Source organism: Rissa tridactyla, chromosome 2, assembly GCF_028500815.1.
Source record: "Rissa tridactyla isolate bRisTri1 chromosome 2, bRisTri1.patW.cur.20221130, whole genome shotgun sequence".
Lineage (NCBI taxonomy): Eukaryota > Metazoa > Chordata > Aves > Charadriiformes > Laridae > Rissa > Rissa tridactyla.
This window is the reverse complement of record NC_071467.1, coordinates 23,959,970-23,977,312: the sequence shown is the minus strand read 5'-3', so window position 1 is coordinate 23,977,312 and position 17,343 is coordinate 23,959,970. Positions and strand designations below refer to the sequence as shown.

General features: G+C 39.2%; 1 protein-coding gene across 1 annotated transcript in view; it reads right to left on the bottom strand.

The window, feature by feature from the left end:
* Positions 1 to 17,343, bottom strand: part of RGS22 (regulator of G protein signaling 22) — a 65,454-nt gene that overhangs the window by 32,263 nt on the left and 15,848 nt on the right. Inside the window, exons 4-12 of the mRNA XM_054193614.1 lie at positions 13,591 to 13,676; positions 11,623 to 11,785; positions 11,143 to 11,314; positions 6,956 to 7,637; positions 6,231 to 6,392; positions 5,121 to 5,301; positions 3,376 to 3,515; positions 2,735 to 2,840; positions 719 to 844 (exon numbers count right to left, since the gene is read on the bottom strand). Of these exons, the coding sequence (XP_054049589.1) occupies positions 719 to 844; positions 2,735 to 2,840; positions 3,376 to 3,515; positions 5,121 to 5,301; positions 6,231 to 6,392; positions 6,956 to 7,637; positions 11,143 to 11,314; positions 11,623 to 11,785; positions 13,591 to 13,676 (1,818 nt within the window). The remainder of the gene's footprint in view (positions 1 to 718; positions 845 to 2,734; positions 2,841 to 3,375; positions 3,516 to 5,120; positions 5,302 to 6,230; positions 6,393 to 6,955; positions 7,638 to 11,142; positions 11,315 to 11,622; positions 11,786 to 13,590; positions 13,677 to 17,343) is intronic.

Below are 17,343 nucleotides of genomic sequence, written 5' to 3'. Positions count from 1 at the left end.
TTGAAAACATTGGCTCTTGACTTCTGGTAGCCAAAGGCATTTCTAGCTACTGCTGCTGGATTCTGGGTTGTGCCAGTGGTGAAACAGATGTCCATCTTGATTGCATTCAAATCACCCCTAAAGACTCAATTTTTCTGCAAAGCCACTAAACACTGACTCAGATTCATAACTTGTTCCAACCAATCCTCAATTTACACCCAGCAATGAATGATGGATCTGCTGACTGCAGACAAGAAATAGTGTTATATTTCTCAGAAATCCAAGAAGCTTCGTGGAAGCAGAAGAACGTTTTTAAAACATTGGAGATTTTGGACATCGCTAACCCAACAAGTAAGAAGGAGGCAGATTATCATGAGTAATAGCATAGCAGATTTTCCATCTTTTTAAAAAATGTTTCTGTGGGTTAAGACCTCATTTTTTCTGCCAAGTTAAGGCTAGTTTTTTAAAATGATTAGTCTTTTTTTATCCCTGATGGTACAATCAGATTTCCGATAGGTTTGAGACAGTTAGGATCTGACAGCTTGGTTAAGACCTGTCATTAGTTTGAATATACACATGAACAGTTTATTGTTGTTGAGGGATCAGAGTCTCACCAGTAATAATTCATCCAGTCATCAATCTTTCTTTCTCCATTTTTTTTTCAGTCTGGCTGCCCTCTATAACTTGGCATTCAGTCAATTGTGGACTAAATTATCACAGGGTAGGAAAATGCTCATACCTTATTCCCTGACTTCTCACAGAAGTGTGTGAAGTAGTAGCCTGCTCTGTTCTCCAAATAAAGAGACTGCAGCATGCTTTCCATTCTTGATCCCCCTAAGACAACACTGCCAGCAGCACTTTTCCCCTGGACAAATAAAATATAGTTATACAGCAAGGAATAACAGGCTTTCATTATTTTCAAATGTCAGTACATTGCAATGGAGGGCCATGCAGTGTATTCAATTAGTATCTTCGTCCCAAGAAACTACACTCCATTTTCTACTACATATGCAATTGATCATAGCTCTCCATACCATTTTCCCACTAACTATTCACATCCAGTGGAATAAGTCTGATGACTGAAGGCATGCAGCGTAGCAAAATGACCATAGCATCCCTTACGTGGTTCCTCGATACTTGAAACAGAAAAACAAACCTGGCCTTAATTCTGTCATTAATTCCTTATCTCCAAATCCAGGGAATTCCAATGATACTAAACCATATCACTTAGCTGTCAAAAGTTGTCTCAGCTTAGGCTACTGTGTTTTGCACCAACAGAAGTTAACAGGTGGTTATTTGGTCAAGCCTCAAAATGCTTAGCTATTGTGGAACAAAAGATATGTCTCCTGGGGTTACAGCACTGACATCAGCATCAAAATCGTGAGCATTTTAGGGGAGAGGGGACCCATGCCCTTTACTGTGGCTAGCTCCTGGAGCGTTTGAGGAAGAATACATCCATTTTGACAATGGTCACGGAGAAACCAGAGGAGAGTACAAACCAGTTAATTAGCTTCTGGTGATCACAAGAGAGGAACTTTGGCTGACTTGCTGTCTCTGATAGCAGAAGTAGGAGCACATGAGCGTGGTGGCTGACAACCAGCTTCTTTCCAAGCAATCACAGGGATGGAGAAGGGCAGGAGGAAGCCAGAATTCTGAATCAGAGCAGGAAGATCCCACTCCGCAGTATGAAGTTAAACTATGGATCCCTGCACTCCCTTTGCACTGTATTTGTGATGGCAAAATTTGGTGTCCTGACTGTAAGTTCCAGTCTAGCCTTGTAAGTGTAAATGGATAGTATTTTCCTCCCTCAGCCAGAGGGAAACTGCATGGTGAAGGTGTATAAAAACTAATAGTTCATGATGTGAACATTGCCTTAATGTAAGTTTCTAACTGCAAATGTCCCCTAATTGCAAAGACTAGCTTTTTCTTATGTCAAAACTAACAAAGAAGTAAAATGATCCTAATGAAGTAATAAACAAATTATAATTTTGATGTGAAAAACAAAACAAACAATCACGTGCTCAAGTGATCAGCAAACTCCATGCATATGCAAACAGGCCCAGATTTCATAATATGTCGGGTTTTTTTCAGTTGGGAGTCCATGGTTATCAATACATTGGTGAAACTGCAGGCTGTTTCGAGAACACAAGTGTGAAAAGTTTTGTATACATTTTAAATTGCCAAATCTTGACACCTCGTGTGCTCAATTTGTCAGCATTTTAACAGCTATTGAGAAAAGGCTCTTCTGTGCAGCCCGTCCCTCCTGAGGTTTGCAGGATTGAGGGCCTGCCTAGCAGGCAATAATTCAACAAAGAAAAGAAAGAAATACACAAGCAATAAAGAAGAGTTGTACAAGTGAAGCATTTTCCTCTTTTGAATTTTGCTATTTTAATGACTTTATAGGGCAGATTCAGTTTTCACTGTAAGTCTGGTATACTTTCCTAGGCAACGATTCCACTGAAGCATTTATGCAGTGAGTTTTCCATAATAGCCTACTGAACACACGGTCACCATGGAAAAGATCAACACTTTCTAGTGAAAACAAACCTCTGTATGTGCCATGATTTCCTATCGAATAGGTGACAGATACCACACAGAAAATGCTGACATTTTGATTATACCTCTGCATATAGCATTGACATTCACATAATCAAACGAATTTCTCCCCTTTGTTGCCTACTTCCCCTTTAATACTACAGAATAAAGTGTTTTAACCCATGATTCAAGACAACTAACGTTTTCAAGCGCTACTTACTGGGAGCAGCTCAGCATAGGTGTACTTTCTATGACCCTGGTATTTTGAGTCCTTGGTGGCATCCAAAGCCAAGCAATGAATCATGTCTCTGCTCACTGGCTTTGGCCTAGATCCACAAACAAACAAAATTTTCAATACCTATTTAAGAAAAAACTAGGACTGCTTATAAAATAAACAGCTAAGAAGGGGCATGAGAGGTAAAATGACATAGCGAATAATAGAGGAAAAAGTACATGGAGTTCAAATTTATAATAAAAGTAAAAAATCTGGAGCAATACTTTTTCATGTGGCCCTGTGGAAATCACTGACAGGGCATATCTTTTAGGACAAGTGCTTGAGACAGGTTAAAAGAATAGAAATGCATGCAGGTATGTAAATAATATCAACAATTATACAAGAGAAGGTAAAACACCTGTATTTGGAGAAATTAACCCTTTTGTCTTGTGGCACAAACAAATGAGAAACTAATCAGGCAGGGAGGAATTCTCCATGCACGCAATCTGTACCATAACTGTGCTTCAATAAGCAGATTATTGTATTAAAGAAAATTATTCATGACAACAGTAGGATCTAAAAGCCTTTCATAAATATTTGAAGTATATTGGTGTCCAGAAAGACGTACAAGGGACTTTGGTACTTACCACTTTCTACTGCTAGAAATGTCATCATTTCGGGGGCTCTGACTTGGTGGCAGGGTAGGTGGTAATCTTGATGATCTCTTCAAAGAGAAATTTGGCGTAGCTCGTTTTGATGAAGTTGATGGTGAGCTTGTTCTACTTTTCTAAAAGGCATAACAGAAAAAATAAGGCAATTCAGATTAATTTTCTAGCTTTGTGTTTTCTTAAGATGTTCTCAACAACTACTTAAAAACATTCAAGGGTTTTCAGGTCTCATTTTCCTTGTCAATCACAATATGTAAAACTGCAAATTGCAAAAAAGCTTCTCTGAATATCTTGCAAGAGTTTTAGCACACTTTTATAACCCCTATAGTTTAAAAATTACATTTTTAACAGGTAGAAATGTTACATGCACTTTGTACAGAATTAAAGAGGATGTGAACATATTTTGTGAATCTTTACTAATATTACCTTAAGTAGCTCACTGTAAGACAGATACAATCACTCAGACTAGGAGAGAAAGGGGGCATTCTGCTACACATCACTGACTTATTTTGAACAAAATCACGCTATGACTTTTTGGAGACACCAGTTGCATTCAGAGTGCCCTCAGAAATTCAAAGTTGCTGCTTTTTCTGAGGTCTTGCAAGCACAGTGAAACTGGAAGATTCAAAAGTACAGATTTCTCACAGAAAAAAAAAAAAGGAAAAGAAAAAGAAAAGAAGAAAAGCAGCAAGAAATGGTCCATCAGATGATTGTGTGAGGTTCATGGGTGCCAGATCACAGTTTTCTTCAAGTGCTGAACTCCACAGGGTCTGGAAAACCTGCAGAGTTAGGATCCTGTCTGCCTGACCTATAGCAAGTCCTGGGTCATTAGCGCACCTTGTGAAGCCAGAACAGGTCTCTGTTAGAGGCAGCTGCTTCTGGCTCCCATTCCTGCTGTGATCAGCGGGAATCTGGCTCCTGAACCCAGCTTTTTTTGAACAGGAAATCTTTCCCACTGTTTTTCCTCCATTATCTCCAGGAATTAGCTTTTTAAAAAATATAATTGTACTCTAAAACTATCCAACTGAAAGTAATAGAGGTGTGTGTGAACAGATCTGTGGCATAGACCATCCAGTTCTTGATACTGGAACCACAGTCTTGATTCACATTCTCCAAGTACCTTCTGTCCTGAGACTTAACACTGTGTTGCTGAAAACCTGCAGCTTTCATTGCAGTTACCTCTCAAAATCAGGCTTTCAAGGAACAAAAGACTCAAAACTGATTGGCAAGCTACAAGCTCTGCAAAGGTCTGTGTTGTGTGGCTCATGGCCCTCTGTAGCTGATTGAAGGGCTGTAGTGATAGAAAATGAATAGAACTCTACACGTTTTACAAACATGACAGGTAGATTCAGGGTAACTGCAGTGAAGTTGAAAGAATTACTCTGGATTTAAAAAAGGCTGGTTGAAGAGCAGAATCTATGCTGCTAGACCCATAATTTTGCAGTTCTGAGAATTTTGAGCTAAAATATCTATCCAAAAAACTTCTGAAATAGCCAGAATATAACTGAGAAGATAATTTGACTCAATTTGTAGCAACTTGTTGCACAAAGTATAGTAAAAATTTGACGCATTTTTATACATAACCATTTGCAACAGACCACATTGCTAAAACTTGACTTCCTAACAACGAAGTACCATATTCTTGTTCCATTGAATTCAAGGAGCTTTATCATTGTTTTTGATGGGGCAAGGCTTTGTTTTTTCAATGTTGTGATCCTACCTACCTGAGGAAGGGAAGGTGGTGTCCTAGGCGTGCAAGACTTAGGTGTCAATGGTAGCAATGATACCATTTGTGGAAAAGGATCAATGTCCACCCTTGGTCTCTCTTGGCATGTGTGCCAGAGCTTCAGTTTTGCACTGGCAGTTTCTATTGCTGTTGAATGAGTCACACAAAATCTGGGACCCCTAGGGATAAAAAAGCTAGTAAGTACAACTTTCCCAGAACATGAAATATTAGACTATTTTGTTTCTTTTTTTTTCCCTTGGTGGTTTTTACTGTATTAAGATATGGTGCTGGATGCACCTAGAATTAAAAATCAGTTAGTGTTAAAGATATGTTTAGACATTGCAGTCTTGCAAATCTAAAACCAAGAGACACATAAATAAACTTAGGTTGCAAATTCTGCACCATTACATAGTTGCCTTTGTATGAGTTTGCAGTAGGATATGCTCCGTCCATCCTACAGCAAAGAATAGAAAAGGATTGTAGGTCACAGGACCTAGATCACACCTCTCATGAGGTCCCACAGCAAAGTTCACAATTGCAGTTATTTTTTTATGCCTGCAATTTATTGATTCCCCTTAGGGAGGAGAGACCTTCAAAAATCTAGCTTATGTTTTGGAAACAGGTTGTAATTTGTATCCTCGCTTAAACTGTCAATATGTAAAAGGTATTTTGTATGACAGACATTGAACAGTAAAGTCTCAGGGTCAAATTCCACATAGAGGTATACACAGAGCATCCTCACAAACTTGAGAAGGGCAATATGGGGAATAGGTTAGGGCAGAATTAACCTTCTGTGCCAGAAGGGATTTCTCTACAGTGAAACTTAGTTGAATGGTATCCAAGGCAGCTATACACAAAGTAGCTCAGATGCTCTGGCAGTAAAATAACAAAGGCTCAGTAAGACAGATCTACCTGACTTCTCAGCAGATCACAGTGTAGTTTAGGTTCAACTAAAAATTCAGAGGCAACATCTGCTAGTATTTACAATGACACTGCTTCCCATAATTGCAATGGGATAAGTGAGATGAAATAAACCTAATAGGCTTATCAAAGAAAAGGGAAATTTGTTAAACAATAGAATCTTAGTTCATGTTCATTTTTTTCATACCAGTAAAGAAGTAGAGGTTTCAATACTTCAGGCTGAATCTGTCTTAAATGTTGTATATTCCACTGATCTCCATGCAGTAGATCAAGTCGGAGTAACACTTCTGGACTGAGGAAATAGTCTCCACTGCTCAGCAGATAGAGTTTTTTCATCTTACTTAGTTGCCTCGAGTCAACAAAAATAGTCACATAAGCATGTATCAGACGCTATACAGAACTAAGTACAGTTCATCCTGCTGGTTAAACTGCTGTCATGCAACATGTTTTCAATTGCAAGTGACAGAAGCCAAAACAATTTTTCTAAGAATTAGAGCCAGGTTGTGTATCAGATAAAATATACAGTGCCCTAGAATAGACAACCTGAATCCAGCAGAGCCTTACACTAAAGCAGTTTGTTATACTGAATGCCCTACTTGTGAATTTAAGTTCTTTTATTCTTTTTTCTAATTTCTGTTGCCATCTGTTTTCCAAATCTCATTCTAACAAAGCATTAATATTAAGGTGACTCTGATTTCATGTAAGCTTTGCAAACATGACTCTGTGAAAAGAGTTTTATCAGCTTCAGCAGAGTCATTCCTGACTTACCTTGTCAGAACACTCATGATTACTTTAATTGTGTCTGTTCTAATCAAACACTACAATTTATTCTGAAGTCTCAAAACCTGCATTGATCTAGCTGGGTTACAAGTATTAAAATGATGGGAATAACTGTTAAATAATGGGAAGTACCTTTGCTGCCTCGTAGAGTCCTTAAGAACCTTTAGTCTTTCAATATCCATCCAGAGCCACCAGTACCTCTCCCCAAGTGTTCCTTTAATGAACTTCTTGAATCTTTCAAACTCATGTCTGTTGCCAGTGTCGTAAGTCCTGTGACTAATACACCAGGCAGTCCTACTGTCTGCCCCATCACTTTCAGAACTTGATCTCAAGCTTACTTCTTCAGTATCTCGTTCTCTTATACCTCCCTTGGCGTCCAAAACAATAAATGGAGAAGAACTTTGGGAAACAAACGACTCTGCAGTACCATGAGCAAATTCATTATCTGCTAAATCATGTATAAACACTTCAGGTTGTTTGTGGAAATCCACATCACTCTCAAGGTCAGCAGCTGGCTGGTGGGTCGGTTCTGAAATGGATTCCTTCATTACAAATTGAGTATAAGCTGGTATGAATTCTTGCGCTGTCTGAAAAGTTGCACTTTCCTGGCCATTTTCTTCTTGTGCTGCACTGTCCCATTTCAGGTCTAGATAAACTCTTAACTGAGTGTGGGAAGGAGGTTCAGCAGCGGCCACAGAAGAACCCTTCTCAGCCTCTCTGGATGTCTCCCTAATAATGTCATTTTTTTCTGACGCTGTCCTTGGAGGGGAAAGAAAAGTCTGTTGGTGGTATTCCTTAGACAGAGATCGTGATTCTGCATTAAATAAGAAAATATCTTTGAACACCCTTTTGATTTAGGACTGTTCTCTTGCATATCAACATTTGCAAGTTTAAAAATGCAACATATTTATATTGTGCTGCTGCAGAACTATCAGACCGTGTCACGCTGGAGAGCAGGGAATAGCAGAGATGGTTCTGCTGTTGCTATCTGGCTAGAAACTCAGCCCCATGACACAGAAACTCATTGTCTGTGGAATTCCAGCAGACCAGCAGAGTTCAGGAACAGCCCTCTCTGGAGTCAGTTGCCTTGTTTACTCAGCTGAGTATCCCAGCTCCTCAGCACTTGTTAAACCACCTTGTTGTGCTGCAAGGCCTGGTTTCTTCCTGAGCATTTGGTCATCATTTGATCAAAGTCACAGTATGTAGCAGCATTGGTTTTTGTTCAGGCAAGCTAGTAAGTGATAATTCTTTGTCTGCTTATGTTGATTATTGCAAAAGACTAAAACATCAAACAGGCCTCTGTCAGTTGAGTAAAATCTTGACATACATAGAAGAATGACAAAACAAATGATTATGTCAAAGGCTCTGGAAACATTTAACAATCCTGCAGTCCAGTCTGCCACCCAGAAATGGCTCCTTTCCATTTAGAGATTTTCATAACTAACAAGTCAGTCTTGTAAAACTGAGCAGAATAACTACAGATATTCTGTAGTGAACAGCAGCAGAATCTAAGTGAAAGTAAGAATAAACAAAGTCATAATTCAGTTGTGGCTCTAGAATATCTTCATATCAACCCAGTGTTTAAGTGATAGAATAAACTGAATCTTCAGTATTTCCCTAAAGCTAAGATGTAGGCTTTCATACTCTATTGTATCGCTAAGGCAAAACATTGTCACTGAGGAGACTGCTACAAACTCTGAGCACGTGCACTACATCAGGCTGTAATAGAAAAGGGCTAAATCTCTCAGATCCACTAAATTCGCCTTTATAATGTTATCAGGTGTGTAACATGATAACCTCTGGTGCAACCCTCTATGGTGGCCTAGTCAATAAATGGCAATGGCAGTTAGACATTCCTTCCATCTTCCTCTGAAAATAGGTCACATCTAACCAGTGCTAGCCACTGTCACAGACAGACACTTGGATTAAGAATGTGGCGTAGAGATTCCCTGCTCTGCACTTACATACTTTCTTGTGTAAGCACATATGGCACAATAAGTTGACATTAATAAAAACATCATGTGATTTAAAATATCTTTTCTTATTTCTAAACTATTTCAAATGTTTTCACTTGACAAAAATTATAGCTTCTCAACACTGTTCTGTGAAATTGAAACATGAAGAATGGTTTCAGAGGACCTGCAGGAATTAGAGAGAGAGATACACAGCTCTTGAGTAATCAAAAGCCAAGTGGCTCAGGGTTTTGCTCAAGACAATAACTGACAACCCTGATCCAACTGAAGTGGTGAGCAAGGAATTCAAACTGGATTGTCCAAGGAAATACCTTCAGCTATTGAACTCTTTCTAATTGCAGGCTAGCTCTGAGAAACTTAGCTGATGCCCTTTATTGCTTCCAGTGTCTGACACCTACACCAGGTGAATACTGTGCCTAAAAACTTTTTCTGAACAAAAGAATGTTGTATTTCCCATGAAATAACCATAAAGAAGAGTAATGAGCACTGTAAAATGAAGATCTATGTTATAAAATAAAGTTTTCAATGAGAAGATGTAAAATATTCAATGAGGCAAAATGCTGTTGACTGCAGGACAACCGCAGCAAAGGGAGAGACAGAGAGGCTTTCCATAGGCCTATGCCCAGCCCACTGCAATACAGAGCGATGGTAAGTTATGATGCTCTGCAAAAATGGTGCACTTGTGACCTATCTGCTCAAAGCACTGCAAAAATTAATGAGTTGCAAACAAGTGCAACTTGAATAACTTCATTAATAATCAATGAATCAGCAATGGATTTCATGAGGTGGTCCTCATGGGTTACAGAGAGACCTGGACAGGCTGGAGAGTTGGGCAGAGAGGAATCTTATGAAATTCAACAAGGGCAAGTGTAGGGTGCTGCCCCTGGGGAGGAATAACCCCATGCACCAGTACAGGTTGGGGGCTGACCTGCTGGAGAGCAGCTCGGTGGAAAGAGACCTGGGAGTCCTGGTGGGCAACGGGATGACCATGAGCCAGCAATGTGCCCTTGTGGCCAAGAAGGCCAATGGCATCCTGGGGTGCATCAAGAAGAGTGTGGCCAGCAGGTCGAGGGAGGTCATCCTCCCCCTCTACTCTGCCCTGGTGAGGCCGCACCTGGAGTACTGTGTCCAGTTCTGGGCTCCCCGGTTCAAGAGGGACAGGGAACTGCTGGAGAGGGTACAGCAAAGGGCTACCAAGATGATTAGGGGACTGGAACCCCTCTCTTATGAAGAAAGACTGAGGGATTTGGGTCTCTTCAGTCTGGAAAAAAGACGGCTGAGGGGGGGACCTTATCAACACTTATAAATACTTAAAGGGTGGGTGTCAGGAGGATGGGGCCAGGCTCTTTTCAGTGGTGCCCGGGGACAGGACAAGAGGTAATGGGCACAAACCTGAGCATAGGGAGTGCCACCTAAACATGAGGAGGAACTTCTTTACTTTGAGGGTGGCAGAGCCCTGGAACAGGCTGCCCAGGGAGGTGGTGGAGTCTCCAACTCTGGAGACATTCGAAACCCACCTGGACACGTTCCTGCGCAACCTGCTCTAGGTGACCCTACTCTGGCAGGGAGGTTGGACTAGATGATCTCCAGAGGTCCCTTCCAACACTACAATTCTGTGATTCTGTGGTTTGGGGAAGACAACACACTTCTGGAGTTACCGTGTCTTCCAATTTTCCATTCAGCCATGGGACCCCGAGGTCCCAGCAGTACAAGTATCAAAGCGGAATGGCTGCTTTTTCCTCTGAGAATAAGAGCGAGAGAACCCCTTAACATATAAGCTGAGACTTCTCTGTTCATCATGCTACTGCCTACACAGCAGAAGCAAGGCTATTCGATCAGGTATGTCCATATGTGCACCTGTATGTTCTCTCCCAATACCTTTGAAACCTGCTGAAGAGTTTCAGTTAAATTTGACAGATAGGAGTGTCACAAATGATTACATTCTATGAGATTCCTAAAAATTGGCAGCCAAAAGGCACTTAAGTACCTAACATAAATACCCTAAGAAGATGGCTGCAACACAAATCATACATTATCAAATACCCAAAGAATCCAGACAAGAAAGTCTTTCAAAACATATCGAATGAAAAAAAAAAGCCCCTTAGCTGAAACTTACAGACGTCTATGAGACAGAAATATGTAAGAAAAGAGACTTCTATTATTACAAAATTACTTGTCTACTAGCTCAAATTTTAATTTAAAGTTGTGGATATGGAAAGGAACAAACCCCCATCTGAAGCCTAAGATACCATGAGAATAAGTTAGCAGAAATTCCTTGAAATACCTTTTCTTTCCACCTAGTCAGACTTATGTTATAAACACTATGGCTGAGCACCTGCTACTTACCCAGAAGGCTATCTTTTTCGCTTAATGAATCGTCTCTTTCATGCTGCTCAGGTAAACACTGAATATCTTGAATTTGACTAGAAGCTACAGGATGCATAAATGAATCTGTAGTTTTCATGGATTCACTTTGTTTTGCTAATGTAAACCAATCCTTTGTCTGAGAAACCGTGGCCTAGGAAAAGAGATGTCATAGAATAATTCAAATTTCTCTATTTATTGCAGTGTTTCTGAGAGCAGAGGGCTTACTGTCTGTAGTCATTTTGTGCACTCCATTTGTACAGATTTCTATAATGATAGTCCCCAGTTCTGTTTAAGCTGTATTAGAACCCATCAACCTTCTTCTATAGTACAAAGAGCTTTGAAAAGAAGGGATATTCAGATAATCAGTTGTCCAGTTAGGTTGTGACCTCAGTTGCAATAATTTAACCCAATGCATTCAATCTAGCTTGATGTTACACCCACTAAACATGTTTATTTTACCTGGCCAAGTGATATGTAGAATTTCTTCATAGTCAACGAAGTGTCATCCTCCTCAGGAGAGGGAGAATTTGTGTGTCTCTTTATCCAGGGATAATAGTCACTATCTATAATGAAATTAATGCCAGTCTTGCTCCATTCTACCTGTGATATCAATTTAGCTAGCCTGAAATTAAATGTTGAGACAGGAAAATAGTTGATTTTAGCTTTTGGTCAGAGAAACAGTTGTTTTTTCCTTAGAATAAACTCTAAAAATAAATTGCTACAAGGAACTTCATGATCCGTTTGATTATTTTACCCCTCACCTGATATCACATATATAAACGCCAGTACTGCCATTTCACAGTCCACCAGCTTTACAGTTGGTGGCCTGCTTTGCTTTATCAAGCTTTACCAGTAAAATTGATTTCTGTCAGGATGATCTTGCATGTGTCTATGGAGTCTCAAGCCCTGCCAAGAATCCCTTGATTGCTAAAGTGGAAATGTTCTCCCAAATTGCAGAAGCCCTTGGTCATTACCAGACATTACATTTCCTGGTCCTGATACAAGCAATCTTCCATGAGCAATGCCACAGCAGTGATCATACTAATTGAACTTTCAGCTGATAACAAGGCAGCTGGCACTACCATGTTCACCTGGCTGCTGTATGAGGACTTCGTAGTACTGAACAGCACTCCAGTGCTACCTTGTGCTTGTGTGAACCTTGTGATGTTCAAGACAAGCAATCTTAGAACCACATGATGATAACAAGGATGCTCTGAGCTCAAGAACTGGGACAGTTAGAAAGGAATACAAAACCAATCAAGGTGCATCTGAAGGGAAGAAGCAGCCTATGTCTGAGCCTATATCCATGAGCTGAATGCCCAATTTTGTTTGTCCCTGCTATTTGAAGGCAAATAGGATTTCATTCTAATGTTGGGGTATCTTCGTCTTTAAACACCAGTTTCTCTTCTAGCATCTCAGCTTTTCTTGATCCTGATTCAGGAAAGCAACTTAAAATATTGATATCAGTGGAAATTAGGCACATGCTTATGGTTAGGTTTATGTAATTCTCTTAGGTAACTCTGCTTGATCAAGGAAATACTTTGCTATAGCAGAAGATCAAATTTTTAGTGTTTCACAAGGCCCAGATACCTGTAAAGCAGGATGCTACTACAGGTAAAATGGAGCAGTCTTTCATGGTTTACTTATTCTTTGCACAGTTTTCCCCTTGAATTTAAGTGCAGTCTTCAGGATATTGAAAGTTAAAAATATTTTGAAAATTTTCATATAGAAGTCTATACCCCAGTAACTAGTCTGTCATTACAATCAACAAACATGAGTTTTGGGAACTCTAATGCCAGGCTGGCTCTCCTTTTAGGACCCCTAAAACGCACTACAATTATCAGCATCTAGACACAATCTTAAGGGATGTAGAGGAAGATCTTTCCAAAAAGCACACTAAACCTCCTGAACGTTTGCTGAAAGGACATCTGGAAAAATATAGCAAGTGTATAACAGTAAATCATCCAACTATGCCACGGCATCCCATAGAGAACCTTGCAAAAGGAAGTCTGACAGTAGACCCAAAGGCACAAAATTAACAATTGAAATAAAAGGGACTGGCTGTTTTTTCCAAATAGATTTCATGGGCTCATATCTTCCATTTATATGGCCTCCATATTGATTAGAGGGAAATGCATTGCTCCCATGATATCTCTGTGGACAAGAGATTCAGAAATCAATAAATCCCACTCTTACTCTCTTTGTAATGGTATAATATAGTCTGTAATTCATGGTCAAGGAAAACTACAGAATGATGAGTGAAAGAAGCCACTGATTTTACTTTATCCACCTCACTAAAATGCTAAAATTAAACAAACGGGACTAGAGGTGGGAGAAAACATATTAAGGGTACTGTTAAGATGAATTAAACAGAAGATAACGATGGACAAATTTAAAACCAAGAGACAGCATATAAGATTGCAATACCTGTATTCAAAGTAACAGTCACTTTGTAGAAATGCTGGGAGTCGTTCTTTCTTAATCCACTCAATTGCTTGTTCTCGATCAAGACACTATTGAAAAAGAAATGCCAAAGACTTGCAGTATTCTTGACTTTCTCATTTTGTTTGCCATGTAACTGATTCTCTCCATTCACCTTCTACAAAAACATTGTCTCAGGAAGACAAATATACAATTCATATCAACCTTGGTATTCAGTTTAACCTTAATTGTGATAGGACAATTGTGTTAATTTACTTTCATATAAACAGCTACTAATGTCTAAATCTGATTTCACCTATAAGAATACAACTTTTTTAACAAAACATGTGTGGCTTTTCTTCAGAAATAATGTGTGTATGAATCATGCTTTTACAGTATAAATCCAAATGCAAATTAGATGCTCATAATTTTTCTGCAATAGGAAACTGCTAATTTTTCTGACTTTATCACATTTTACAAATAACCACTATTTCATTTTTCCTCAAGAATTTGAGGAATAAGGAACTCCTAATTTAAATTGTACTCCCAGAATGGGAGAGCTGTAGATATTAAAAAAAAAAAAATCAAACAAATAAAAAGCCAATCAGTTATCATCTTTCCTGCTTTTATGTTGGAGCATTGCATAACTGCATTGCACACAGTAACTTTTATAGTGGAAACCTAAGTGTGTTATGAATGTGGCCCATAACAGTTTTCTGCTCAGGCAGTCTAAGTCTCGGTGTCTCATCAAAGCAGAAAGGAAGGTGACTCCAATAAGTGGCTTGGGGGTTAAAGGGAGGTGTTGAGCAGCAAGCTACACAGAGCCAGCTAACCAAAAAAACTATGCCTGGGGTCTTACACAGAGAGCAAGCCCTCGGCCTACTGGCCACAGTAATCTATAGCTGTTTCCCTTAGAAATTACACACAGCACACTTTTTAACCTTTTTTTTTTTAAGAGTGTACTTTTTCCAGTTTTAGGAGATGACCTGTTTTGTTTATCTGAGGTGCATTTTTCCTTTTAGTGACTGTGATGCTGATGATCTGGAAGAATGCGGGAACTCCCCTTGTCCATAAAACAGGTGAAGTTTGGGCAAGGATAGATGCTACTTGCTATATCAAATAATAGGTTCACGTAGATTACATTTCAAATTTTCTTTCCATGAGCTAATATTCCATTAGGGACAAGGGTTATTTCTGCCACATATATATCTGTAGGGGATTAAAAAAAATCTGAATTACTTAGAAAGTGGGTGGTTTCATTTAGAGCGAAGAAAATATTTCAAAATATGGAAAGCTTATGTTGGCAGTGGCTCATACAATGTAATTTGTGGAGATGGAGACTAATTACTCCCAACCACACAGTGTATGCCTCCTTTTGGTAACCGACAAGCTTTTTTGGAGTACAGAAGATTGTCTCTTTATTTTGGCATTTAATATTTATGTATTTACTGACTCACAGCCCAGTTTTTTATCTGAGTAATTCATAACATGTTCATGTCTGTACATGGCTGGTACACAAAATTATGTATACTATCAGAAGGAAAGAAACTCTACTCTTTCCCCTTCCCCAGAGAAAGATGCTACATTTAATCTGATGGGGTTTGTTACGTTGGTTATCTTCCTTACCCAGTCAGCCTTAGGCCTTGCTGGGACCCAATCCAGTAAAGCTTTTAGCACGTGTTTAAGTTTAAGCATGTGTTTAACTTCCCTTGATTAAAGTTAAACACATACTTAAGTGCTTTGCTGAACTGGGGTTTCTCTGAAGTAAGGTATGTGGGATGCCAGCCAGTTTCTTTCCATAGTTGTGATCAGTTCTACCCAACTCCACAGGTTTTTTTCTTAACATATTTTACGCCAAGTTGATTTTGACTACTGATAAGAAGATACTTACCTCCATATCAATAATTTGCAAGTGTGCATGCACACGTACTGATAACTTTTGCTTATCTGTAAATTTCTGACAGTTTGAGAGGGAAGTAAAACACTGAGAAAAATACCACTGGGTGTATTTCTTAGGCAGGATGTCTTTAAATTCAGGCTGTAGTCTGAAAGGCCTACTAGGATTCTCTAATCATAGCTCATTTTCTTTACCAATGTGCCAACGATGGCCACTCAAGGTGACTTTTTGTAGCAATGTAACATTCAAACAATGGTCAGTCTCTCCAGTCAGTGTGAAGAAAGCAGTCAAAGGAAAGGAGGCTGCATCACCCGATGCCTGAAAGATCAAATCCTATTTGATTTTAACTGAACTACTTGATGGAGTTGGCCTGGGGTGACTTCTTCTGGCTCAGTCCTAGTGTAGTACCATGGACGAAGCTGACTTCTTTCATCTTGTGTAGTTGCAGCAACAACTTTTTGGCATGATGTTTTGTAGGCCATTTTGTTTCAGCTCAGCCTTGAGATGCCAAGCTGAACTAGGTTACCTGTCCAGTAAAGGAGGAGTCCAAAAATAAGAAGAAATATGACCCTTTTCCCCCAAAAGGAGAAGAAAATATATTGAGGCATACTGCTCCTCAAAAAGCCATAATGCTTCCCATCTATGGAAAATGGCCCAGAGAAAGAAATGCATTCTTAAATAATACAGGAACCCTGTTGCTCCAAACCACATGAGAGATGTCAGTAATAGTGAAATGGCTTTGAGTTTGTCAAGAAAGGCCATCCAGAGTTGCAATGATGTGAGGTTATCCCAGAGAGTGTTACCCATACTTGCATGAGCACATAACGTTTCCTCAGTTGAATCCTGAGCGCAAATAAGATATCAATAATAGCTCTTCTGCTTTTGTGCTCTCAAGCAAAGTATTTGTGAAAATGATCATTTAACATGGTAGGGATATCTGTGAGCCTTGTCGTATTTTAGCATTTGTCCAGTTTAGGTGCAAGTAATTGCAATCTCACATTACTATCATTTTGTTAAACAGCATTGCCTTTTGACCTCTCTCAAAACTGTTTTCTTTTCTGAAAATCATTAAGCTAATAGTGGGTAAAGCAGCAGTCTGTCATAACTCCCTGCTTTTCTCTCACATTTCCAGCTATGACATAATTTAGAGCAGCCACCTCTAAAAATGTAGCAAGACCTTAGGCTGGCCTTGAATGAAATGCACTAAAGTCACATCAGTCACACCAATGCAAAGTAAGCAAGAAAGGAATAAACCAAGTATCCCAGGGAAATTTTTTTTCTCCTCCAGAGCTATTGTTTAAAGGTAAACTCCCACAACTGATTATGCTGTCTTGTAGTCCCTCAGGTATATATGGTGCATCAATTCCCAATGTTAACCTACTTAATTTGGTGCTGAAGAAATTGCTGAAAGTAACCAGGTAAGAATACCAAAATGGATAATGTCTGAGCAAGTCTGAAACAGGAATTTTTTTCTAAAATCCAACCTATATTTCCACTAATTTAGCTTTTTTGTGGCCAAAGATTATTTTCTCTGGCCATTTCAGTTGATGCTAACCATGTAAATCCTTTGGGAATTAATGGAAGACTTATGTGTTGCCAGACCACAGATGAGCTCATAGCCACACAAAGAAATTAATTAGTAAGGAAAGACTGAGATGCATTAGTTTCAGTCAATTTGCACATTCCAGGGATCACTAGTAAAGTAACTGTTGTCATAATATTTTTTCTTTTAATATTAAAAAGTATTCAGACCACACAACTGAATCCTGCTCTACAAAATCTTCAAAATTTTGTGCTACAGGATGTATAAGTGTAATTCCCTTCACTTGTCTGGTTGACACATGTGCATTGCAGGGCATAAT